The sequence below is a fragment of the Haemorhous mexicanus genome, chromosome 5, assembly GCF_027477595.1.
Source record: "Haemorhous mexicanus isolate bHaeMex1 chromosome 5, bHaeMex1.pri, whole genome shotgun sequence".
NCBI lineage: Eukaryota > Metazoa > Chordata > Aves > Passeriformes > Fringillidae > Haemorhous > Haemorhous mexicanus.
Window position 1 is genome coordinate 36881710 of NC_082345.1, and position 22625 is coordinate 36904334.

At 49.0% G+C, this 22625-nt stretch overlaps 2 protein-coding genes across 2 annotated transcripts; both read right to left on the reverse strand.

Moving 5' to 3' along the window:
• Positions 1 to 9824: 9824 nt before the first annotated feature.
• Positions 9825 to 12221, reverse strand: MYF5 (myogenic factor 5). Its single transcript, XM_059847881.1, has 3 exons — positions 10963 to 12221; positions 10412 to 10487; positions 9825 to 10273 (listed from the first exon to the last, which is right to left on the reverse strand). The coding sequence occupies exons 1-3, from the start codon at positions 11467 to 11469 to the stop codon at positions 10080 to 10082; spliced, it is 777 nt and encodes a 258-aa protein (XP_059703864.1). The 5' UTR covers positions 11470 to 12221; the 3' UTR covers positions 9825 to 10079.
• Positions 12222 to 17594: 5373 nt separating this feature from the next.
• Positions 17595 to 19459, reverse strand: MYF6 (myogenic factor 6). The gene is made up of 3 exons (XM_059846857.1): positions 18775 to 19459; positions 18433 to 18523; positions 17595 to 18249 (listed from the first exon to the last, which is right to left on the reverse strand). The coding sequence occupies exons 1-3, from the start codon at positions 19288 to 19290 to the stop codon at positions 18131 to 18133; spliced, it is 726 nt and encodes a 241-aa protein (XP_059702840.1). The 5' UTR covers positions 19291 to 19459; the 3' UTR covers positions 17595 to 18130.
• Between the last annotated feature and the right edge of the window lie 3166 nt (positions 19460 to 22625).

A 22625-nucleotide genomic window follows, 5' to 3' on the forward strand; every position in this document is an offset into this window, starting at 1 on the left:
AAGCACCAACAGTTTAGCCATGTAGTAAATGTGCTTCCAGACACATAACCAAAAAGATCACAGAGCTCTTTAGAAAGAGAGGATGATATGCCACACAATTCATCTATCCCAAAACCTGGGGGTAAAGGAAGTAGAAATCTCATTTAGGGGCAAATTTAATGTCTGAGAAGCCAAAGTCATCATGCAAACTGAAGGAAGGACCATCTAGTTTAGTCCATGCAGTAAGGTAATTCAAACATGCACAGGAGACACAAGGCCCTGAAACACCCTCTTCTCTCCTAATCAAACAGTCCCTTCAACACAGGCAGAAAACCTAGGCAAACTCATCTTCCCACATCATCAGTGAGTGCTGTAAGTGACAACCCAGTTAATAAAAGGTGAACAATTGCACATCCCCTTTTACTTTGTAAATGAAGTACTTATCTCTGCTCAGACCATGAAACACCAGGCTTGGGCACAGGGTGAAAAGGCAGGCAGAAAGAAAGATGGACAGATTGATCTTGACTGGGGAAAGACATTATATTCCAATCCAGATTAAGATACTTAAGTAAAACATGTTTTTCATCAAATTCTTGCTATTTAGGCAGAGCCCTGCTTCACACTATGTATTCCCAGAGATGACACTGAGGCCCAGGTGCCTCTCCCCATATATTGAGAATTTTCTGTATGCCCAGTGTTCTGTACAGCTTTACAAGGACAAGGCCTTTGGCACTGGGCATCCCTAACCCAGCTTGAGGACCCGGACTCTCTGATTCTCAGCTATATTTAAACCTAATCCCCGTGGAGAATTTGAGCCCTCATCTGCCATAGGATTTTTTAAAGTGCCTAACTCCTGTATGTTTCAATATTTTAAATAGTAAATTTGATTTTTTTTAGTCATATATTTAAAATTCTGTACTTCAACAGAAGTACAGAAGAAGAATGTAATTTTTAGAGAAATGGAATTTTTTAGAAATTCTACATTCTATAGAAAATCTGTCCCTTAAGTTTCAGAATTTTTTTTTTTGGTGGGGGGGGGTGGATGGGGGTGGAGAAGCACAGTTCAGACTGTGTCCTGTACTTCCTACTTTTTTTATTCAGTCTGGAATGATTAGAGCTACTACTGGGCCCAAAATAGATTTACCACTTTCAAATACTCCCCCCAGTGACAGCTGAGAAGCATAATGATGCTTTATCCCACATTAGTGACAAAATAAATTGCTTTTCCAGCACACACACAGAGCTTTATAAAAAGAATAATCCCACTGGAAAAAGGATTCTTCAGCTTTGAATTCTTGCACCCAAAAGGGCCTCAGCTGCAGCAGCCCTCTCTGGAGAAGCCAGAGGGAGTGAAAGCTTGCAGAAGTGGAGGGTGTCACTTGAAGGTAGGCACTTCTATTAAGACCAAAAGAATATCTATTACAGTGTTCTTATCTTTGGGTGCTGCTGAATTATTTTTAATTTTATAAGTATTTGTGTGTTATACTTTCTGCTGGATTGCGGTTATGCTTATAAATTCCAATTTTCAGGCTACGGCTATTTAAGTCACATTTGGCTCAGATGCGCAGCATATGCTTTCAGTATGCATTCAGGTTTTTTTCCTCTTCTCTTACCAGGTGCTTCATTTCATTTACTTGCAGTGGGAGAATTGCAGCATCAAAATTAATCCAGAAGCTCTTCTCCCTGCTTCCAGTTCTAAGTTAGAGCCGAGGTCTGCGTCTCTGCCATGCCAAACAGCACCAATGTCAGCTCTGACCTGCCAAATCCTGCCTGAGGATGCACATCATCAGAAAATTTTGAGGATTGTTTAACACTGGGACAATGCTCTAATTCTTACAGCACAGGCAATTCTCAGATAACCCACATTTTCAACTGGATTATACACTGCTTTTCTCCTTTTCAATTGGAAACAGGAAATAGGAACATAAAAGCATTCATAAACCTCCAAATATTTGCCAGGCACATTTCTTCCTGTAATTAGAGGAAGAACAGTTGTAGGTGTTGCTCACAGCTTTTAACCAAGTGACCTTTGAGATTAGAATCAAACAGAGCTATTCAGGTTGCTAAAAGATGTAGAATCTCCCCCTTGCAGAACTGCTGCTTTCCAGGGGCCTCTAAAATCTCTAAAGGCCCTGAGCTTTCTGAAAAAATCACCTGTAGCAGTATGATGGTAAAGCTATGGGCAAAGGCTTTGCCTGAGACACTACAGATATCTACATATAACGCACCAGGATTACATATAATAAAAATGATATGGGGGCTGAAGACTCAGTCAAGCATCACATGACCAATCCCCCCAAAAATACTCCTATGTCATTTTAAGTAAAGAATCTGGTAATACTGCCATATTGGTTTTCTTCCTTCCTCCAAATGGACTCCCTTGTTAGGCTTTGAACTTGCTAAAACCTGCATTTATAAAGTATATCTGTGCACAGGTATATCTACTGGTTCAAAAGGATGTGAAAATAAACTTTGTTGCATCTTACTCTAACATTTTAGACATACCGATTTAACAGATCTGAAATTTGTTTTTAAAAAGTGGAGGGTTTTATCATGTGTTCAGCAACATTTTCTCTCTGGATTTCTTTCTAGCTAAACAGATGGACAAAGGTTTTTTAAAATAATTAGGCTCTAGAGGAAGAGTTCTTCAAGAGCTCCTTGCACTTACAATCAATAAAGTTACCTATCAATAACTACTGTGCTAAGTAAGGAGGTACCTACCTTATCTTAACTATTTAGTAAGACCTGATTGGCATTCAAGACCATCAAAACAACACTGCAGTTATTGTGAGCACAATTTGAACCTCCTACTTCTAGATATCATGGCCAAGTTAAACAGAAAACATGATTGTACTTGATAGGCCAGTGTGTGAACAGAGTGTGGGCTCTGGCTCTCAAGCACACTGCAAGTTATGTGAACCACTGTATCCATTATAATCGCAATAAAAAGCAATTTTCCACAGTACTTTTCATTTAAAGAAAAATTCCTCTGAAAAGGGGGCTCCTCTTGGAATGGGGCAGCAAGTCTCACAAGGGTTCTGAGCTGAAAGGATCAACAGAAACCTTCTGCCACAGGAGCTGGAAGGCTGGGCTGGTGCAGAGGGCCCTGGGCAGACGTGGGGGCTGGGGTAGCTTCTGAGACATAGGCTCACTACAGCTAAGCTTCAATATCAGCTAGGCTAGTCCTTATTTCAGCGTGAGCACCAAAGCTGTGCCCCTGCCCTTGTTTACCCTCAGCAGCAATAAACCCCTCCTTTTGAAAGCCAAGGAACAGTTTCAGATACCAGAGGATTTGGAGCAGAGGATTTGGATATTTTAATGTTGTTCAGGCTTCAGTCATCATGAATATCACTTTACAGCTTGGCACATAAACAGTCCATTTTTGAAGCATGAGAAAATGAATATATTGTAACTATACTCTAGGCCTTCTGGCCCAAATCTGTTCCTGGTGAAACTCCAGGGGCTTCAGTGGGCTTGCAGGAAGAATAAACCTAGTTGTCTAGCTGTACTTTATAATACCTTATTTCTGATTAAAAGAGAGTTTACATGAAGATAAAGAGATGCTTCTGTACATAATCAACCCAAATGGGACTCAGACTTACTCATGTAAAAAATCACATTGCTTATCAACAATAAAACTCTATACAGATGGAAAAAAAATTAACAATAAAAAAAAGCAGTAAAAAACTAGGACTATTCTCTTTATAAAAAGGAATGTAAGTAATCATGGTATTGTTGAAAGAATGTATGAAAGCAAGACTATACAGCAAAATACATATTTCTTTTTTTCTTATAGTCCTTATCTTACACAGAAAAGAAAGCGATGGGGATGTGGGTTGTGGGAGGCAGACATGGTCAGGATACTCCTTAGAGCACACCACTTCTGCCTGAGAAGTCCAATTTCATAAGTACTTTTCTAAAGGGTTTCACTGTGCCATTTATTACGAAGTTTAGAAATGGCAAGTTTCATGTTTCAAAGTTCAGTCATTTTTGTATTTCACCCAGGAAATAAACATGTGAGAAATTTATGAAACCCTGTGAGAAATTTGTGGTTCAGGCACTGGTAGGATACAGCTGCCTCAGCCCTTGTTCACTTGGTTTCTCCTCTACTTCATGCTCAGCATAAGGGATTTTGGAGTTATTGAACTTTTTCCTAGTTGCCCAGAGTCACCATCCCTTTACTCCATATTGAGTAGCTGCATATACAGCTGTGTAACCACTGCTCTCCCTTTCTGTGCTGGCCTTCCTGGCTTCAGCAGGAATCCTCTTTTTTCTGTCACCAGGTGTATCTTCCAAAGGGAATTCCCAATATGAGACAGGCACTTTCTCCCAGACTGGGTGTTAATTCACCCAAAGTTCCAGCAATCAAAGAGCTTCAGATTAGTGGGGTGTCTGCTTTCCCACCACATGAAGCACCTTCATGGCATGTGTCTTCCTTGGCCAGTTGCACACCAGGAACAAACTCCTCACCGGAGGTCACACACTACCTGAGCAGGTAAACAGTTGCACAGAGTTTGCAAGGAAGAGGAGAGTGAATGCTTAAACTCAGGATGAGGCCCAGAAAAGTCCCCATTAAATCGTGCAGGGATTATGAACTCAAATCTTACTATTTAGGGGCTGTGTAAGTCTTCACTACTGCAGGCACCCAAGAGGATGGTGCTCATAAATTTGAAGAAGTTTTACAGCCAAACTATTCCCCTCTGGGAATTCACAGAAACCTGAGAAAAAAAGGCCAGAAGGACTCCGAGCTGCTCAAGACACAATATTAATGAAATGTAGGAGTCCTAGGCTCAGAATGACAGTCTTGGTAGGCATGGACCCAGAGGAGAAGGGAGTGTGGTGTCTGCTCCCAATACCAGCTTGATACTATCCAAAGGAGACAGAACCATGACAGTGAGGACAGAGCAGAGGCAGCCACCTCCAGATGACTGACTGACTCTACTGCAGCCAGCTGGAAGGTGTTTTAATGCTTTTAAAGTTACTTTTTCAAGTCATGTTATATGGATTTTTAAAAGAGAAAATAGTATCAGTTCAAAAGCATTTATTCACAGAAGATGAGAGAAGTAATGAGGGAAAAATGCACATTTTTTCCTCTGCTGCTACTCCAGGCCTGAGGGCCTCTCAGAGAGTGTCAGACCCAAATTCACCTGATTTAATGCAGATACTGAAACACCTTTCTGAACTCTCTCTGGGCCTGCTGACCCTCATATATCATGGTATCACTTTTTTCAAGCACAGATGAGCAATGCCTTTGGCATCATAGCCAGCAACATTTTTCAGCAGATTGCCAGGCAGCTCATAAATGTTAGTAATGCTCAAGAAGTAAACAGACTCTGTGGATCAATGATGCCTTTCAGCTGGTCAGGGGAGTGGAAAGCAGGAGACTTTTGAGAAAGTGGCAGTACAATGTTTTTTGTTTTTCATGATATCTATAAGTATCCAAGATGCTTAACCTCCTGGAGACAGGAAAGTGGGGTATCTGCTAGATAAAGGGACAATATATCCCACTGTGTTGGGAAGGGGAATAACTCCCTCAGCCCAGCCCTGGTCTGGTGGATGGGTGTATCTTGGATTCTGTGGAGTGAACACCATAAGATGCAGTGAGGGAATAGCCACTAATGAAACCTAATACTCAACAGCAAACTCCATTAAAAAAACATGAGAAAAAACACCTCTGCTGTCTGTTTTTCTAGTCATCCCAGTAATCCAACTGGCTGTAGGAGAAGCCTGGCTCTAATGCCATGGGGCAGCAGCACATAGACAGATGCGCTGCTCACTCCCTCCCCATTTGGGGGTGAACCACTCAATCCCGCACACAGGGTCAAATCAGCCAGCAGGATTCCAGCCCAGTCTCCAGCCAGCCAAGCTCATTAGGCCTTTAGTTGCCAGCAGGGCAGTTGTGGCCAGCTGTAAGGCTGATACCCCATGCAGAACCTGACAAAGGTCAGAAGTCAGCCGGCCAGCTGTGAGTCCTCCAGCACGCCAAGGTCCAGCTGAGAGGAGCAGGGAGAAGTGATGAGCGAGCCAAGAGTTCTGCAGAGGAGAACGTGGAGAAGAAGGAGGAAAGGAAGGGAAGAAGGGAGTGAGGGAGGAGCTTTAGGGTGGGGAGAGGTGAGCTGCCTGCTGTGGTGAAGTCTGACTGCTCCGATAAGCAGGGTGAACTGGAAAGAAGAGATGCTGAATTTCCACTGAAATGTAGCTGTGAATTTGAGGTGTTCCTAGGCATATTTAGACAAGCACTACAAATGAAGATCCCTCCATCCTCCAAGAACTAATTACTAAAAACGTATCACTTTTGAGCCTTACCACAGGAAAAGGAAGAGCTTGATCTTTTCCTACAGGCAAAGGGAGTGGTATTCCACACAAGCAGCTCAAGAAATTTGAACATTAAGAAAGCAGGATTTTTGTCTTGATGTTATATTTAAGAGATCTCTTCCAGGTTTATATGTTAGTTTTGCAATGTACAAATGTCCCTTTTAATCTGAATTTAAAATATTTATTTCACTAAAGATCTCTGTTTGGTTTATTAACAAAAGATACAAGAGACTTCACACACAAAAAAAACCAAAGCTCAGCTGCCTCCCTTAATCATAATTTAAGACAAAAAATCATGGTTTTCAGAGGTAAAATACAACATTATTGTTTCTAAAAAGTGTACAGAATTATGCCCTTCCTTGCAGTGAGTGGTAGTCAGAAAACTTGCAGTAAGACACCTTCTGTGTTATATTCATTATTCTGACACCATGAAGCACCCCTGCACCTGCCTGTGAGGCCACTACACGCTGCCCCAGAGCCTTAAGCAATCAGACACACAGTAGGAGTTGGGATAGGTGGAGCTCAGATTTTCTAGACCATTACCTTCTTATTTATTTCCGGGCACAGCCTTCCTTAAATGAACATGTTTCATATAGTATGGGGTTCGGCTGTCCGTCTCTACTCCCACACATGCTCAGGATGGTTCTTTGCACGCTGGGCATCAAAGGACGAGTCTGGACTCCAGCTTTTTGGTTCTTCAGAATTGTTTATTATTTCTTATCTACCAAGTTCCTTCTCTGCCCGACCTGGATCCGACCAGCAAGGCAGCCAAAGGCACTCTGACCGTCCACGAGGCGGTCGCGTCTTTCTATAGTAAAAACTTCGTACATCATATTTACCTTTCATTCCCAATACCTATCACCCTTATTACCAAGTGCGCCTCCACCACAGACCAATCCACAAGTGCCAATATCACCACAGAAGATGGATGACAAGAGGAAGAAAGAAGAACCTTGTGACACGCCCTGATTCCTCCATCTTGTCTCCATAACCCCCCTGTACCAAAACCCCAAAATCTGTGCTTCACCCTATAATTGTGTCTTCCCTTCACCATTCACACCTGAGTGATTCTCATAGGTTTCATTTCCTCATACACAGGTGGCACATCTCTAGATGGATCAAAATCAAGCCACCAAGTGCTTCTGGCAACATTCCAAGACTTCCGAGCCCCCCCCCAAGGGTTCTCTCGGTAGCTCTGGACATCAGGAGTGATGTGCTGAGTTCCCACAATATAGAATACAAATCCTTCTTTTCAGTTCCACTTATTAAAATTATTATGAAATGTATAGAATCTGACCAGGACAGTGTATCTCCCAACAACCTTATTGTTCTTCCCAATCCACAGGCTAAAGGCAGTTTCATGGCATTCACTTCCATTCCTTACAAGGATTTTTTCACTTTTCGCCACATGGGAGATTTTTTCATAGGTGTCGTGGAAATTTTTGTTTCCCAGATGTATATAGCAAAACCTACAGGTTGTAAACTACTGTAATAGGACTTTAGGAGTCTACGGACAAACATCCCGCAGACGGAATGCTTCTCCTCACACTCTGAAAATCTACTTCTCAGAAGTATTGACCTTTTTGCGACTCCTAAAATGTCTGCCAGCCAAAGAGAGGTGTACATTACCAGCATGTGATTTGCTAGTGTTACTCTGCATACTTCATCTGAGATCACTTGCCAAGGTCAGCACTGTGCAGAATGAAATGCTGAAAGTTCTCTAGCTTAGCTCACTTTAAAATACCATTTCAAATCATCTGCACTCTATTAAATCCTGGGCATAAGAAGTATCCTTGGGATGGTAGTTTGATTGAGAGGAGCGAACACTGCAACACTGCAGAAGAGTGTGAGAAGCCAGGAAATAAAACCAGCGATGTTCACAGTCTTGCATAAGAATTCCTGTGAACAGAAGGCTTGGGAAGTGATCCCCCAGAACCAAGACTATGTCTGTGTTAAGGCATTTGCATACTGCTGAAGCATCTGCAGTGACAGGAGTGTGAAAATACCTTGTTTGTACCTCTGCACGACTGCAACTCAGGGGTTTAAAACCACTTTTACTCCATGGTGAGTTCAGATGTATCTGTATACACAGAAAGCCTGTTCTGGTCAAGGCTCCTCCTGAAATATTCTGCAAGAACACTTACCTAAAGGCTATGGGCAAGGGCAGAAAGTAATTTTGAGGGAGGCTTTGCACAAAGGGTGGGCTGGCTTTGCCCTGTGTCTGACAAACACCTGCTGCTGCCCTGCTGCAGGCTCAGGAAGGCAGGCATCACCTCACTTTCTCTGTGGCCCCTTGTGGGGGGACAGAGACCCTCAGTGTGCTACAGGGACAGAGCCATCCCTAAGCAAAGGCTTCTTTTATCGTTGGTTCAGAGATGCTGCCAAAGGCCAGTCAGATGATAACTTTTGGTGACATGACTCAGCTGGGCTGGGTTCAAGTGAAAGATTTATCAGAGGTGAAATACCACTGCCAGGCCCCTTGGCTGCCGAGTGCTAGCAACACAAACACAAATGGCAAATACATCCTTATCCCACAATAGTGAGGTGTATATATCCCTTCCCACTCAGAGTATTTATCATATGAAACATTTCTGGATGAACTGAAAGAGCCCATCTCTCCATCTCACTTTTTTTTTTCTTTTTTTTTTGGGGAGAGGTGGGGAGGGCTGGCTAAGAAAGTTTTGAATTATATCTAGAAGAGTGCAAAACAATGGAAATTTTTCATGGTAGATAGACCTAATTTAGTGCCTGGAAAGAAATACTTGTTAAATCTGAAAACATGTGAAAATGTGACCTGGTTATTTCTAGAGCAATGCAGAGTAATGAATTTGCACCCTGGACCAAAACATCAAAGTAATTAGGAGCAAATAAATCTATATTGCTTTCTGAATATTGTGGAATATACCTCACGGCTTATGAAAGAGATAAATGTGGTTTGTTCTTACTAACTTTACTAAGTTAGTAAGACTAAATTTGTCTCTGCCAGAGCAACAAGTAAAATTCCCCAGCACAGCATCAGAGCTAATCACACAGCTGTTTTAAGAGCAGTCATCCCGCAATTTTAGGGTCAAATTCTGAATACACAGTCCATCTTCATACCCTGTGAAAGAAACTTGAGCTTTGCAGGGGTGGATAGGAAGGGAAGGCAGGGAGGAGAGGATAGAAAAATATGACTGTGGAATATTTTTACTTTTGCAGAAAATAAAGGAAACTCTGCCCGTAACAAGACATACAGTGTGAGAATTTAAACGTCCACGTTTTTGTCGCTCCATGAGTGGTCTCAGAATAGTATGCACTGGTGGAAGGAGAGACAAGCTCCCAGGCCCCAGCCCGGCAAGACACTCCACGTCCCGGCTGGGGACGGCCGAGATGGGAGCAGGGAGGGAGGGTGTCCCGCAGGCAGGAGCCCAGGGGCGACCGAGGTTGGGTGGGGGCTCAACAGGGATGCTGGCGGGCGCCCCGCAGCCGAGTCTCGCTGCCCTTCCCCATGCCAGGGAATGCACTTAAAGAACCAGCCGGCTAGACAGCTCTCTCACAGCACGTTTTATTTGCAGCGGGGATTCCAGGGCAGCGTGTGTCCCGAGCCCCGGGGCCTGCCCGCCCTGCCGGGGTGCGGGAAATGCCAGGCCGGGGGCCGGCGCGGCGCTTTGCCTGCAGCCCCAGAGGGAAGCGGCGGCCCAAGGGGCTCCAAGGCTGCCCTTCTCGCCCGAGAAGCGTTTGCAGGAGGCGGCCGGGCGCGGGAGGCGGCCCCGGCGGCAGGCTCGGGGTGCCGGCCCTCCGGCCCCTCATAGCGCCTGGTAGGTCCGTCGGGGCAGCGGCGTCCCGGGGGTCTCCGGCCCCGAGTCGATGCTGGCGCTGGGCGAGAGGGAGTCGGCGTCGCGGAGGGACAGCCCTGGTTCCTCCGCCGGGGAGAGACGGTCCACGATGCTGGAGAGGCAGTCCAGGCTGGACAGGGCGCTGCTCTGATCGGCGGCGTACCCTGCGCCGAGGGGAGGGACGGGGACAGGGCAGCGCGTTACCGCGGGTGCCGCGCTGCCTTCCCCCAGCGCCTCGGGCCGCGGGGGGTGCCCGGGCCCCGCCTCTAGCCCCAGGCCGCGCCGGGTCGAGTCGCGCTTACCGTGGGCCATCTCGGCGCAGTAGACGGCGTCGAAGCTGCTGCCTCTCGCCGACCAAACGGGGCTGCCACAGTCGGCCTGCAAGACAGCGAGGGGCGAGTGCCGGCCGTGCCGCCCCCGCCCAGGGGCCAGCGGGACGCTCCCCGAGAAGGGAAAGGGCCATAAAGGCCGGCGGGGAGGGAGCGAAGCAGCCGCCCCCAGCCAGGCTGCTGGCCCCGGGCAGCGCCTTCCCCACCTCCCCCAGCCCCCAGCCTTTCCCCTCTAAGGCCGCGCTAAGGGGACAGCAGAGGGGACGCCGGCAGCGGGGCCCTGCAGGGTGCCCTCGGGCAGCGCTACCGCGCCCCCACCATCCCCGGAGAGCCCACGTGCGTGCTCCGCGGAAAACCTGGGAAGGGCCCTGTTCTGGGGCAAACCGCCCGCCTTTTCCTGATGTCCCGATGCCTTCGGCCCGTCCCACACCCATGGGACTGGTCCCACGGCGTTGGGCCGAGAGAGACCTGCCCGCGGGCCATCCTGGGGTCCCCACAACCTATGGCTCCTGCCTCTGTCTTACCATCCCATCGGAGCAGCTGGAAGTGGGGCTGGTCGGTTCGGAGCAACTCTGTCCCGGCAGGTGATAGTAGTTTTCAACTTGTTCCCTCAAGAGCTCCTGGAGGCTCTCGATGTATTTGATGGCGTTTCTCAGGATCTCTACTTTGGGGAGTCTTTGGTTGGGGTTGGCAGTGGTGCATCTCTTCAGGGTCTCAAAAGCCTGGTTCACTTTCTTCAGCCTCCTCCTCTCCCTCATGGTGGCTGCCTTCCGCCGGTCCATTGTGGTGGATTTTCTTTTACAGGCTTTGCAAGCCCACATGAGGCAGTGACCAGCTTGGTGGTGGCCAGTGGGGGCTCGGACATGCTCCTCTTCCTCGGAGCAGGCGGGCTCGGGGGGCTCGTGGGCGCTGAAAGGAGGCAGATCCCTGGGCTCAAAATCCTCGGGGAACTCGCCCTCCGGGGAGGAGAGGCAGGAGCTGTCATAGAAGAGCTCGGACGGGGAGAACTTGCAGCTGTCCATCACCTCCATCCCTGCTGCGGAGGCGTCAGTACGGGACGGCGGCCACCGGCTGTCGGCGAGGCGCTCCGCAGCGCGCTGGGGCAATTTCCTCCGTAATTAGGGACCCGAGACCAAGTGTCCTTCGACTGATGCGGGGGGCCCTTATATATACATGGAAAGGGAGGCTGGTCCGCAGAGGCCAGTCTTTATTAGCATATCCCACCACAGCCCCTGCCGGGAGCTGTCTGGGCAAGCCCCCTCCAGTTCCCAGGAGACAATTTGCTCCGCACCGCTCCTTTGGAGCGCCGAGAGATGGGCACTTTTCTAATGAACGACCTCCCAAGCACTGGTTGCGACATCTCCGAATTTCCAGCCACGTCTGTGAATTTGCAGTTCGGTATGGAAAGAGAAACAGGGGCAGTGGACGCGCACGAACCACTTGTCAGTGGTTCCTACAGAGCCCTTCCTCGTCTCGGTGTTCACATCTCCCGTTTCCCATCACACGTTTCCTCGGGAGGGTCACCTATAGTGTCTACTTGCATATCTACATTTCCCACAGCCCGTGATCCAGGTATAACCTGAAAAATTATAACCTTCTTCTTAGACCTAAGATGTGTTTATTTATCTCGAGGAGCACTTTGTCCAGTAATTAAAGTTGTGCCACCAACCGCTCAAATTTACAATTTGGGGGGCAGCAATGCACAGCTACTTGTGGTCAGGACAGGCGAGGAGGAGGGAAACCAGACTTTAGTGCTGCCGGATCGGATCACAAGGAAAGGTACTCACAAAATAAAAGTGTATGTGTTTGCTCCAAGACAAATCCCCTTCCCATTCTTTCTCCTTCTCTTGTGACCTGGAGCTGCTAGGGACGCAACAGTCAAGCAGTGCCTTGGGCTTGCTAATTTTCTGCTTTCAGGCAAACTTGTACCGTTACAGATGCGTCCCAGCTGCCAGTGCAACAAACCCCTCCTGGAAGTGTAAAATTTCTAACCCCGCAATCCCTAAGTAACTTTACACAAGGGGACAAAAGCCTTGCAGAGCCCCAGCCGCAGCAGTAGCCGAGCGGAGCGGTGCAAGGGTCATTAGAGTGGTAATGAAGCCATTTAACAGGCATTTGCTAACGCGCAGGAATCCTTTGCTTTCATCCAGGTGGCTTTTGTAGCTGAGGAAAATATTATGAGAAGGCAATGGAAACCTTCCCTACCTGGGAATAAAATTATGCGACCTAGGCTAACTCAAACGCAGAGCAAATGACCCAGCAGCGGTTCAAACGCTACGGAGGCGGGTTTTGTGCCCAGGAAAAAGGCGCCTTCAGTTAGCCTCTCTTCAGGAAGGGGTGATGTAGTGGCACGGAGAGCCGCTTGTCTCCGGGAAACGCTGATCAAGTGAGCAAGGCCGGTAGGGAAGTATCTCCTGAGAGACATGCCCTGTGGCAGCGCACACCGCCGGGAAGCTCTCCGATCCGCACAGGCAAGGCGGAGAAAGGCAAGCAGCTCGGCCTGTGCTGGGGCTGGAAGGAACCCATCCTTTTTTCCCCACTACCACCATCCCCGAGCCACCAAAGGCGGACTTCCACTCTTAGACTGATTTTTTTCCTAAAAAGCAACCATGCACACACATTTCTTCCTATGAAAGGCTGCAAAATTATCTAAAAGCTGAGGAAGGCTACATCTGCACTGCTTTGGTTTATTTGGGGCCATAAACACGGGGAGCCCCTTTGAAATGAATACTATATGAAAAGCAAGGAGTTGATTAAGGAGTAAAGTTACAGAAGGGGAAAGCTCAGAATTTCAGGCTTCTGCCGCTCTGAGGTGCAGGTTGCTGTTTTGTTGGCCCACATCTGAAACAGGACAGTTCCCTACTGTTTTCCTAAGACAGCATCAGTCAGGAGGGGCTCTGCTCAGCAGTAACTTGAACTCTTCACTGGGCTGTGGCGTGCACACAAACAGACATACACAAACACACACACACAATTTCATATACTGCGTTTGCGCTGGCTAAAATAGACCTGTTTACATATTTATGCTTCGTGCACAAATAAACTTGATCTTTAAAGTGCCGGTTGCAGTTCCGATCACCTTTCTGGGTTGGTGCATGCTTGGGTTCTCTCCAAGCACGCACTGTAGATCTCCCGGTGCACAATGCCAAGCCCCTCAATCCCGCTCTCCTGGCATGCACGGCTTTAGCTCGCAGATTTGACTCTTAACTCAGAGGAACTGGGACCGTTAAGAAACGTGCTTTTCCCCAAAAGTATTTGAAGAGCTGGAAAACAAAAAAAATCATTCCTGTTTCCTTGAATATTTTTGGGGAAATTGAATAAACCATGGAAGGGCTTGTCACTCAGGAAGAAAAAAAAAATCAGTAATTAGTATCCCTTAAGGAGCCCCCGGCTCCTCTGGTAAAGCGATCTCAAAACAAATTTGCAAAAATGCAGTAGGCGAGTGGAACTAAAGAAAGGGGGGAGAAAACGCGCACTACAAGGCCGGCTAATGAGGCTGCGGCGAAGGGCGGCGTGGGGGGGAGGGGGAGGATAGTGCTGCATTTCAGGAGGCTCAAGTCTGGAAAGCGGGAACAGCCTTAGCGTCAGACACTCTCTGCTCCTGTGGACTGCTAGAGAGAAAGTGGTGAACGTGTCAGGATCCCTTTAAATGGTTTTCCTCACCCCAGCCCTCCCCACTCCTCAGGAATCGCCGTGCCGCACCTATTCCTGGAGGGATTCCATCCAATGTGGGCACTTTCTGCAGAGCGTGCCATCTTTTCCCAAGTCCCACGCCTTTCTATTTAAGAGAAGAAAATCCGACCGAAACCATAAGTCACCGGACTGAGGGGGTGAGAGGTGTTTGCGGTCCCCCCGAGCGCACCCCCAGCCCCGGCCTTCCGGAGCGCCTTTGCGCTGTGCCCGGCAGGCATTCCCGGAGCGCCGCCGCGGGCCCGTGCAGGGCGGCGAGAGCGCCTAACTTCATCTTCCCGAGCAGCTCCGCCCCGCTCCGCTCGGCTCCCGCCGTCCGCGGGCGCTGCCTGCTGCAGCGAGTGCTCCTCCGTGATGCCCCGACAACAAAATTGTTTCCCAGTCGGGCTGCTGGGGCCGGGCCCTTCCAGCCGTGTGAGAAACGTTTGGTTCCCCCCAGCGCTGGGAACCGTGCGCACCTAAGTAAACACATTTGTACCTGCCAGAGGGAGTTGTATAGAGGACAGCTGAAGAAGGCATTGGCCTCTGATGGCTCCCCGGGACTCCCAGGAGAGATCAAAGGGACACGAGGGGGTTTTTAGTAGCCTCAAGACTGGGAAAAGTTGCTAGTTCCTGCTATCGGAGGGGCGTCCCAGCGAGCACATGGTTCAATTACTCAGCCTCCTCCCTCCCTGCCCCCTTCACCCATCCCTAGCTCGTTCTCCACAGAAAGACGGAAACCGTGGAAAAGTCGTGCGGGGTCCACAAAGCAGCAGTGGTCCACGCAGGAATTTTCCCGTCGAAATAGTTGCTGTGTCTCCTCTTGACTGCCTTGACTCCGACCTCAGAGGATGAACTAAGCCTGCTGCTGGCTGTCCACTTCCCTCCCTGGACTGCGGGCGGTTTCACCGAGGAAAATAAAAATGCACAATATAAAAGCTAAAACCACCCAACCAAAAAAAACCCCAACAAAACAAAAGGGGGAAAAAACCCAACAAAAATACAAAACCAAAAATCTCAAACTAAAAACAAGGCTTTAAACCTTCGGTTGCATCTCTTCAGAGAAAAGCTGTCTACGCGGCAGCACTGCCGACAGACACCCCATTCCCCCCTTCCCCCGCCTTCTTCCCATCGTTCCCGGCCCCGCAGGCACCTCGGGCGGGCTGCGGAGCTGTGCTACGCCGGGCCGGGCACCCCGCACCGCGGGCCGGCGGAGCCCCGCATCCCTCCGCTCCTGAGGGAGCGAGCAGGTGCTTGCTTCCCAGGGGAGGGCAGCAGGTAGAGGCGAGGAGGACTGTGTTAAGCATGGGATTTCCAGCCCGGAGAGGGGAGGAGGGAGCGGTAGGGGCACTTGTATTTGCGTAATAACTTCGATGACTTTGTGCGTGGTCCCTCCGGAAAAGGACTTCATTAAATCCCAAACCTCTTGTCTTTACCCAGTTATTGCCCTTTGATTTTGTGATTCCAGGGCCCTGTTTGCTTTGGCTGGGGACTTAAGTAAAGATTATCGTTATTAATATCTAACACAAACATTTTAATTGCAAACACACTGACGACCTTCACTGGGAAGCCCGGCATGTCAGCTGCAGCCGCGGGGGTCACGGGGAGTCTCTTCGGGAGGTATTTTCTTTATTTAATGAAAAAACTCTCCTTTAGGCAAACTTACTCCAAACAATCGCTCAAGTTACCCTGCTGCTGGAAGAGACGCTGCCGTGGGGGTCCTGCCGGGCGGCTTCTTGGGGTGATTGCCCGGCTGCGGGTAAACCTGACAGTCGGCTGTCCCGATGTGGGCGCTACACTGTGCCTTTGAGGGGTGGCTCAGCACGGCTCCTGCCCTGATGCGGGCAGCGGGTCCCGCGGGGCTCGGACCGCCGTGTGAACTGTGTGCAGCCCTTCCCGAGTACTCAGCGGGGTTTGAAACAAATGAGGAACGAAGTCGACGAGCTCCTAGCCCGGTGTGAAATACTCTCTTTCTGGACAAGTGCCTTCGCCATAGAAGCGAGCTGCACCGTCTCCTCTCCCGTGCCGGGTCGCAGAGGTGACACGCAGGGCCCCGCGCTCCCCGACGCGCCGCTTTCTGAAGAGTCCGAGGGCTCCCCGAGGCAATGGGGTTTAATTTGAGAGGAGGAAAAAACATGGGGAAACTGTTGCATCACTGTGCCCACCACACTGTCCCGCCGCAATTAGTCCTTGCGAGGGAGTATCTCGTTAGAGAGTAGTTAGAGGTAGTACATGACTGGTTTAAAAACGCGGCTGGCCTCGGCGGCGCAGAGAGGGTGGTTAGGAAGGCACGGCCCACTGGAGTGCCAGCTCTCGGGCCAGGCTCTACCCAGAGCTTCCACTTCAGACCGGTGTACCCGTGCCCCAGATGGCCAGGAAGGGGAGACCTTCCCGAAACGCGACTGTGACCTTCCAAAAAACAGAAACAAAGAATAAGTCAAGGGATAAAGTGGGCGGGGAGACTGCGCGCGAGTAGAGTTGAACTGTCCTGTTTACTTGTGCAGGCTGTCCGGCGAGCCCTGTGTGTGTGCCAGGGGCAGAATGCGCTGATCCCTGGTGGTCGTCCCTTCCCGGGGGTACAATCTATTACAAACCGTAACGCTCTGACTGTGAGCAGCTCCGTTTCACCATCCTCAGAGAGGCTGTGTTTTTTTACATCACTGAGTGAAAGGCATCATATGCTGTTACCCCCCCCACACCCAAACCCTTTCGGTCGCTTAACTCTCTCCTCTCTGAAGGACCCCATTCCCTTCTCCCTCAGGCTCAAGGAAGTCAAGGGGAGTTACCTTTCCTTGGAAGAAACTACAGCTCCCTCCAGCCCCAGAGGGAGCGGGCTCCTGCCACAGCCAGTTGCTGCCCCATTAGTACAACAGCCCCATCAGTTTTGCCGTAGACAAGCCCTGCGTTCAAGTCCTCGGTGCGAGAGGAGAAGGTGAGATGCACTGAGCCTCTCCTAGCTCAAAGACCGGGGCAGGAGGTCGCGGGGGTGAGTGGGGACGACGACGGGCCCGGGGGTATCTTCTTTCACGCCCCTTTTCTAACCTCACCTTTCACGTGCAGGGCCAGGCCAGCGAAGCACCTTTGCCTGGCAAGGTACTCGAGCGGCACTGTTGGGCATTTTAGGGGAGCAATATCGCTCTCCAGGGGGACGTGCGTTCCGCAAGCACGGCGAGGGACGGGGCCGCGGAGCGCTGCGGACGGCCGGAGAGGCGGCGGCTCCTGTCCGTACACCCACCCGTGCCCGCCCGGCTTCCCCGAGAGCCCACGGAGACACGGGTGATTCACACCGCGGCTGCGGCCCTAAAGGGGAAACCTTGGAGGAGTAAAAGAAAGAAAAATCTGTCCCGTGTCCTGCCTCCAGTCACACGGGTCGTGCTTCTTGCTACACGGGTCTGACTCTTCAGGCCTTCATTCACTGAAGTCAGTGGAAGGTTTGAACTCCGGGATCGGGTTATTTTACGGAATTAAGAGCACGGGAGGAAAACACTGTAACACAAAGAGCTTTATTTTACAATCCAAGAAATCCATCTGTTCTTATATACAATATGACATTCCACCATTTAAATATATATGTTATGTTTACAAAAGACAAGACAGTACTGAAATTATTTACAGGAACGAAATGAGGCGAGGACTCTTAAATATGACTCACACGCAATGCAACCAAGAGCTTCACTCAGACAGGAATGAACTTCCCGGTGAGTCTCAGACAAAGCAGATCACCGGTATACAGGTAAATATCTTAAAATTAAAAAAAAAAAAAAAAAAAAAAAAAGAAAGGAAGGGTAGTTTATGCAACACAATTTAAAGAAAACAAAACTGGGTGGGAGGGAAAGGGCTAGAGAGAAGTGTGTCTGGCTGAAGTCAGTGGGAGCCATTTTCTTTGGGGTTGGTGTACCTTGATTCGATCTTAAAAAGGGCCCTGCTTGGGCTTTCCACTGTGTGAATTTGCTTCGTTACTTAGTTTAGAGGAGGGAGGGTGGAGGCTCCATCTCCGTTAAATATACTACCACAAAAGCGGGTTTATTTCTCCACCGCTTCCTCCGCGCTGGGCAGTTTGGGATCGTCGGAAGAAATACTGTCCACTATTGAAGAGAGGCAGCGAAGGCTGCTGGAGGCCGACGACTCGACAGCGGAGACTCCTGCTCAAGGAGAGAAAAGGCATTAAAGAGCAGACCGCTCCTCCTCGCCGGGGGCTCCCGGCTGCCGGAGAGCCCGGGCACAGGAGGGAGTGTGAGAGCCGGACCGCTGGGAACGCGGCCGTCGGGGCTCGGGATGGGCGCTCGGGCCCGGGGGCTGCGGGCGGGGCCCGCGGGGCGAGTTACCTTCTTTGGGGCTGACTCCTAGGGCTCGGGAATGGTCAGAAACGCTTTGCCAGTCGGAGCTGCAGGTGCTCAGGAAGTCCGAACTGGGGATCTGCGGCACACAGGCGGGAGCGGGGAGACACGGGGAGAGGACGGGTGTTAGTGGGGCTGCCGCGGCTCCCCGGGCCGGCGGAGCTCGGGGGGCCCGAGGGCTGGCAGGTTCCCCGAGGAGCGCCCTCCGCCCGCCAGCCCTCCCGGCCCCGCAGCGGCCCTGCCGAAGAGGAGGAGGAGGAGGAGGAGGAGGGAGGGGACGGGCGCGGCGGCGCTGCCGTGGCGGCGGAGGGGCCAAGCGGCAGTGCTTACATTTCCCTGCTTGGGGCTGAAGCTGAAGGGGTCCCCCCCGATCTCCTGCATTTTCTCCTGCTGATCCAGCCTGTGCAAGAGGTCCTGCAGCCTCTCGATGTAGCTGATGGCGCTCCTCAGTATCTCCACCTTGGGCAGCCTCTGGTTGGGGTTCGCCACAGTCCGCCTTTTCAGAGCCTCGAAAGCTTCATTGATCTTCTTCAGCCTTCTCCTCTCCCGCAGGGTGGCTGCTTTCCGTCTGTCCGTGGGGGCCGACTTTCTCTTGCAAGTTTTACAAGCCCAGATCAAACACTGGCCGGGGAAGTGAGGGGGTTGTAGTCCCGGGGGTGCCAGCACATGCTCCTCTCCACTGCTGTCACTGCCGGCCTCTGGCTGCATTTGGTCCTGACATGGAGACAAGGTGCCATCGCTGCCTGGGTACAGCGGGGATCCCTCAGCCATCTCCAGCTGCTGCAGGGCTCCATTCTCCCCATCCAAGTAGAAGAAATAGGAGCCAGTTTCAAAAAGGTCCATCATGCTGTCCCTCGGCCTCTCTGCCTGCTTGAGTTGGGTGGCAATCTCAAAAACACCCCGAGGAACAACCCAGATGGAATTTAATTAGTGCAGTGACATAAGTCCCCCCTGCTTTATATAGGAGCTGCTGAAACCCTATCCAACTTTTAGCTGTCGCGGTGTATCACCCTCCAAAACTGATTCCAGTCAGTCTCTCGGGCGCTGTCCTGAGAACATCTCCTATTTAGATGGGGGAGGGGGGACACGAGAGGTGGGAGACCAATTAGAAAAAAAAAATTAAAACAAACAAACAAAGAAAAACCAAACCAAAACAAACCCAAAAAAACCCCCCAAAAACAAGCGGAAAAAAAGTGCAACCCAACTTTGCACCCTCCCCCGAACTGCCCTGAGCTCGGGGCTCGGGAGCAGCGTCTCGGTGCGGCCCCGGCCCCGCTGCCGAGCCCCCGGCGCCCGGCTGGAGGACAAAGGCTCTGGGCTGCGCAGGGAGCCCTTCCCCAGCCCACCCCTCACACCCCCGGCGCACGCTCCCTGCCCGGGGCTAAGTACAGATGTATAAGGAGAGATTTCGAAGGCAGCCATCACTTTCCAAATAGACGGGTTAATAGTTTCAGTAGAAGCCCCTGCTATTTCCACCCCCCCGCCACCTTCCCCTTGCAGCGTGCCATTCCTGTGACCCAAGGCACTCGGGCCAGCCCAAGGTTAGGAGCCAAGCTCCAAGCTCGCTGCTCCTCCACACACATGGGGAAGGTTGCCAAGGCAGAGCTGTGCTGCGATGATGAGGCACCCACAGATAGTGCCCCTCGGCTTAGCCTGTCAGTGTGAACTTTCCCACGTTGCCCGTGAGGTGACAGGAGTGATTCCAGGTGACTGGGTTACAGTGTGATGGGGCTCGCCGGACAGCCCTTGTCCTTGACACTGTTTAGGGCAAGCAAAGCCCAGGCATATGGTGTAATTGAAGTTTAATCCCTTGGGGCTGGCAGGGTGTAGAGAGCTTCCCAGACACAGAGACAGAAATGGAGCTTGTGACCACTCTGTTAGCTTATACTGTAATGTCACATCATATCTGGAGCTGTGTCACATAAAGAGAGAGGATTGGGAGAATGACCTCTTTGCCTCTTTTCCTGCACTGCCTTGTGTTCTTTAAATACCATGTAATGTCTTTATGCTTATGTAAATACACATATGTGTATATGCATATGTGCCCATATTTACATGCCCCCCCACACGCATATGTACATATATTTATGTGGATAAGTAAGTATATTCCTGTGTGTTTGTGTACATACACGTGTGTAAGCTTTTTATAGAAACAGTAGTACTTGAAGACGAAGCACCTGCAATGGTCTCATAGATCTCAAATATAACTCCAAACTTCAGCTTTCTGAAGGCAAGTGTGGTGGTATTGTTCATTTCTCTAAAGCTACAATGTAATTAGTCATTGACTCGACTGTTTCTCCAAAACTGCAAACCAATTGTTTGGAGTACAAAAATCTTTAACGCTAAGAGTAGTTGTGGTTTTGTTTTCACCACATCAGTGTTGTTGGAGTGGATCTCATTTCTGCTTTAATGAGGCAGAACAATATCCAGTTTTGGATGAGACAGAAAAATTCCGACTGTTCTCAGTGAAACTAATTTTGATACTGTTCCACTGCTGGGGTTTTTTTCCCTCTTCAGATTAAAGAAAAGGCAGTCTGGCATTAAGGCACTGAACATAAGAAACAGTTTCTCAGTTTCCATGTTCTGCAACTTGCTTTCTGTTTGACCTTTGACCAGTCACTTACTTTTCCTGTGATTTAATTTTCCACCTTTAAAGAGGGATATAATGTTGACCTTTACCCATCCGTTGTGTCTCTGATTTAACTTGCTATCCATGGAAAAGCTACTCCTTTACATGCTTTCCGGTATTACAAGAATCTTTTTCCCATAGCATTGGTAATGGCAGTAATAAAAAAACCCAAAGCAGCAAAAAAAAAACCCCAAAAACCAACGAACCAAACACAAGCAACCCCCCCCAAAAAACAAAAAACCCCAAACTCCACAAACCAAAAGTGCATTGTTTAATTTTTTTTTTTTTCAAATTTACTATACTAATTTTTTTTCTTTTTAATCTTTTGTTTCTTCAAAACTACCCTGGGATGTTTGGAACAAGGCAGATGAGCTCAGTCTACTGGTAAGGTGCACAAATGAAAATTTAGTTTAAGAGAGAAGGATAATTACCAAATTGTTGTTGTCCTTTCAAGAGCTTTAAGTGAACTCAGAGAGTTGGGAAACTGTAAGTTTAGGAGCCAGATGCTCCTGCTGCTTTCAACAGATTTCTTTTTTTTAAACAGGAAACAAAATATGTTCTTTCTTCCTGGCACTTAGCGATAGAGTAAACAGATTCAGTTCCTCACAGTGATGTGGGCTCAACATAATTAGTCCTTTGTAGGAATAACTGATAGGAACAAAACTCTTAACAACTGTAAATAAATTTTCATTTGAATGAAAATGGTCAGTTTCCCCCTTCTATAAGAAACTTGAATTTTGCTGCATCTCCCACTGCAGCTCCTTGGTTTATGTAACACAGCTAGCAAACAGCCCTAGCACATATGAATAAAATATCCTCAGAGATGTTCTCTGTTACAAAACTGAATGAAGTGGGGGATTTGAAAGTTGGTATCGGCCTTTTTCCTCTTCATGCGTTTTATTCCTTATCATGTTAGATATGAGCACAAAGACACAAGAGGAAATAAAAGCAGGTGAATAAAAACAACTGGACGTAGAAATGAAAGGAGGATCGCTAATGACAACTGCTTGTAATTTCAGTTGGCTTGGTAGAACCTCACAGAAAAACTTACTCTGAAGCCAGTTCTTTATTCAATTGCTCGTGCTTCTGTGTGTGGTAGCTCTACTGAAAACACACTTTCAGTATATTTATACAAGCAAAACTCTGGTGTGTTGCATTTGGTCTACAAGATCTATCATCTTTACCAAAGAAGCATTTCAGAAAGTCAGTGAGTTGTAAATTCAAAGAGTGATCAGGATGACCAAATACAAGAAAGATGCACTGCATTTTAAGTCACAGCTGGCCTCCAGGAATTAGATCCCTCCAAATTCACTTTGCCACATACAATTTTTCTGGATAATTGTGCGTGATTAATAAGCCTGTAACTGCCCCGATCACTCTTTACACCTTAAGGTTTAAGCAGAAATTTAGTCCAGAACCATTAAGAAGTAATTTGTCAGCTAGTACTCTCTTAACACTTTTTACCATTCCAAATGTCTCCTTTTTCTCCTTCACTGTTCTCAAGATTCCTCCAGCCACAGGCACAGTGCATTTTAAATCTTTGATCTCTTTG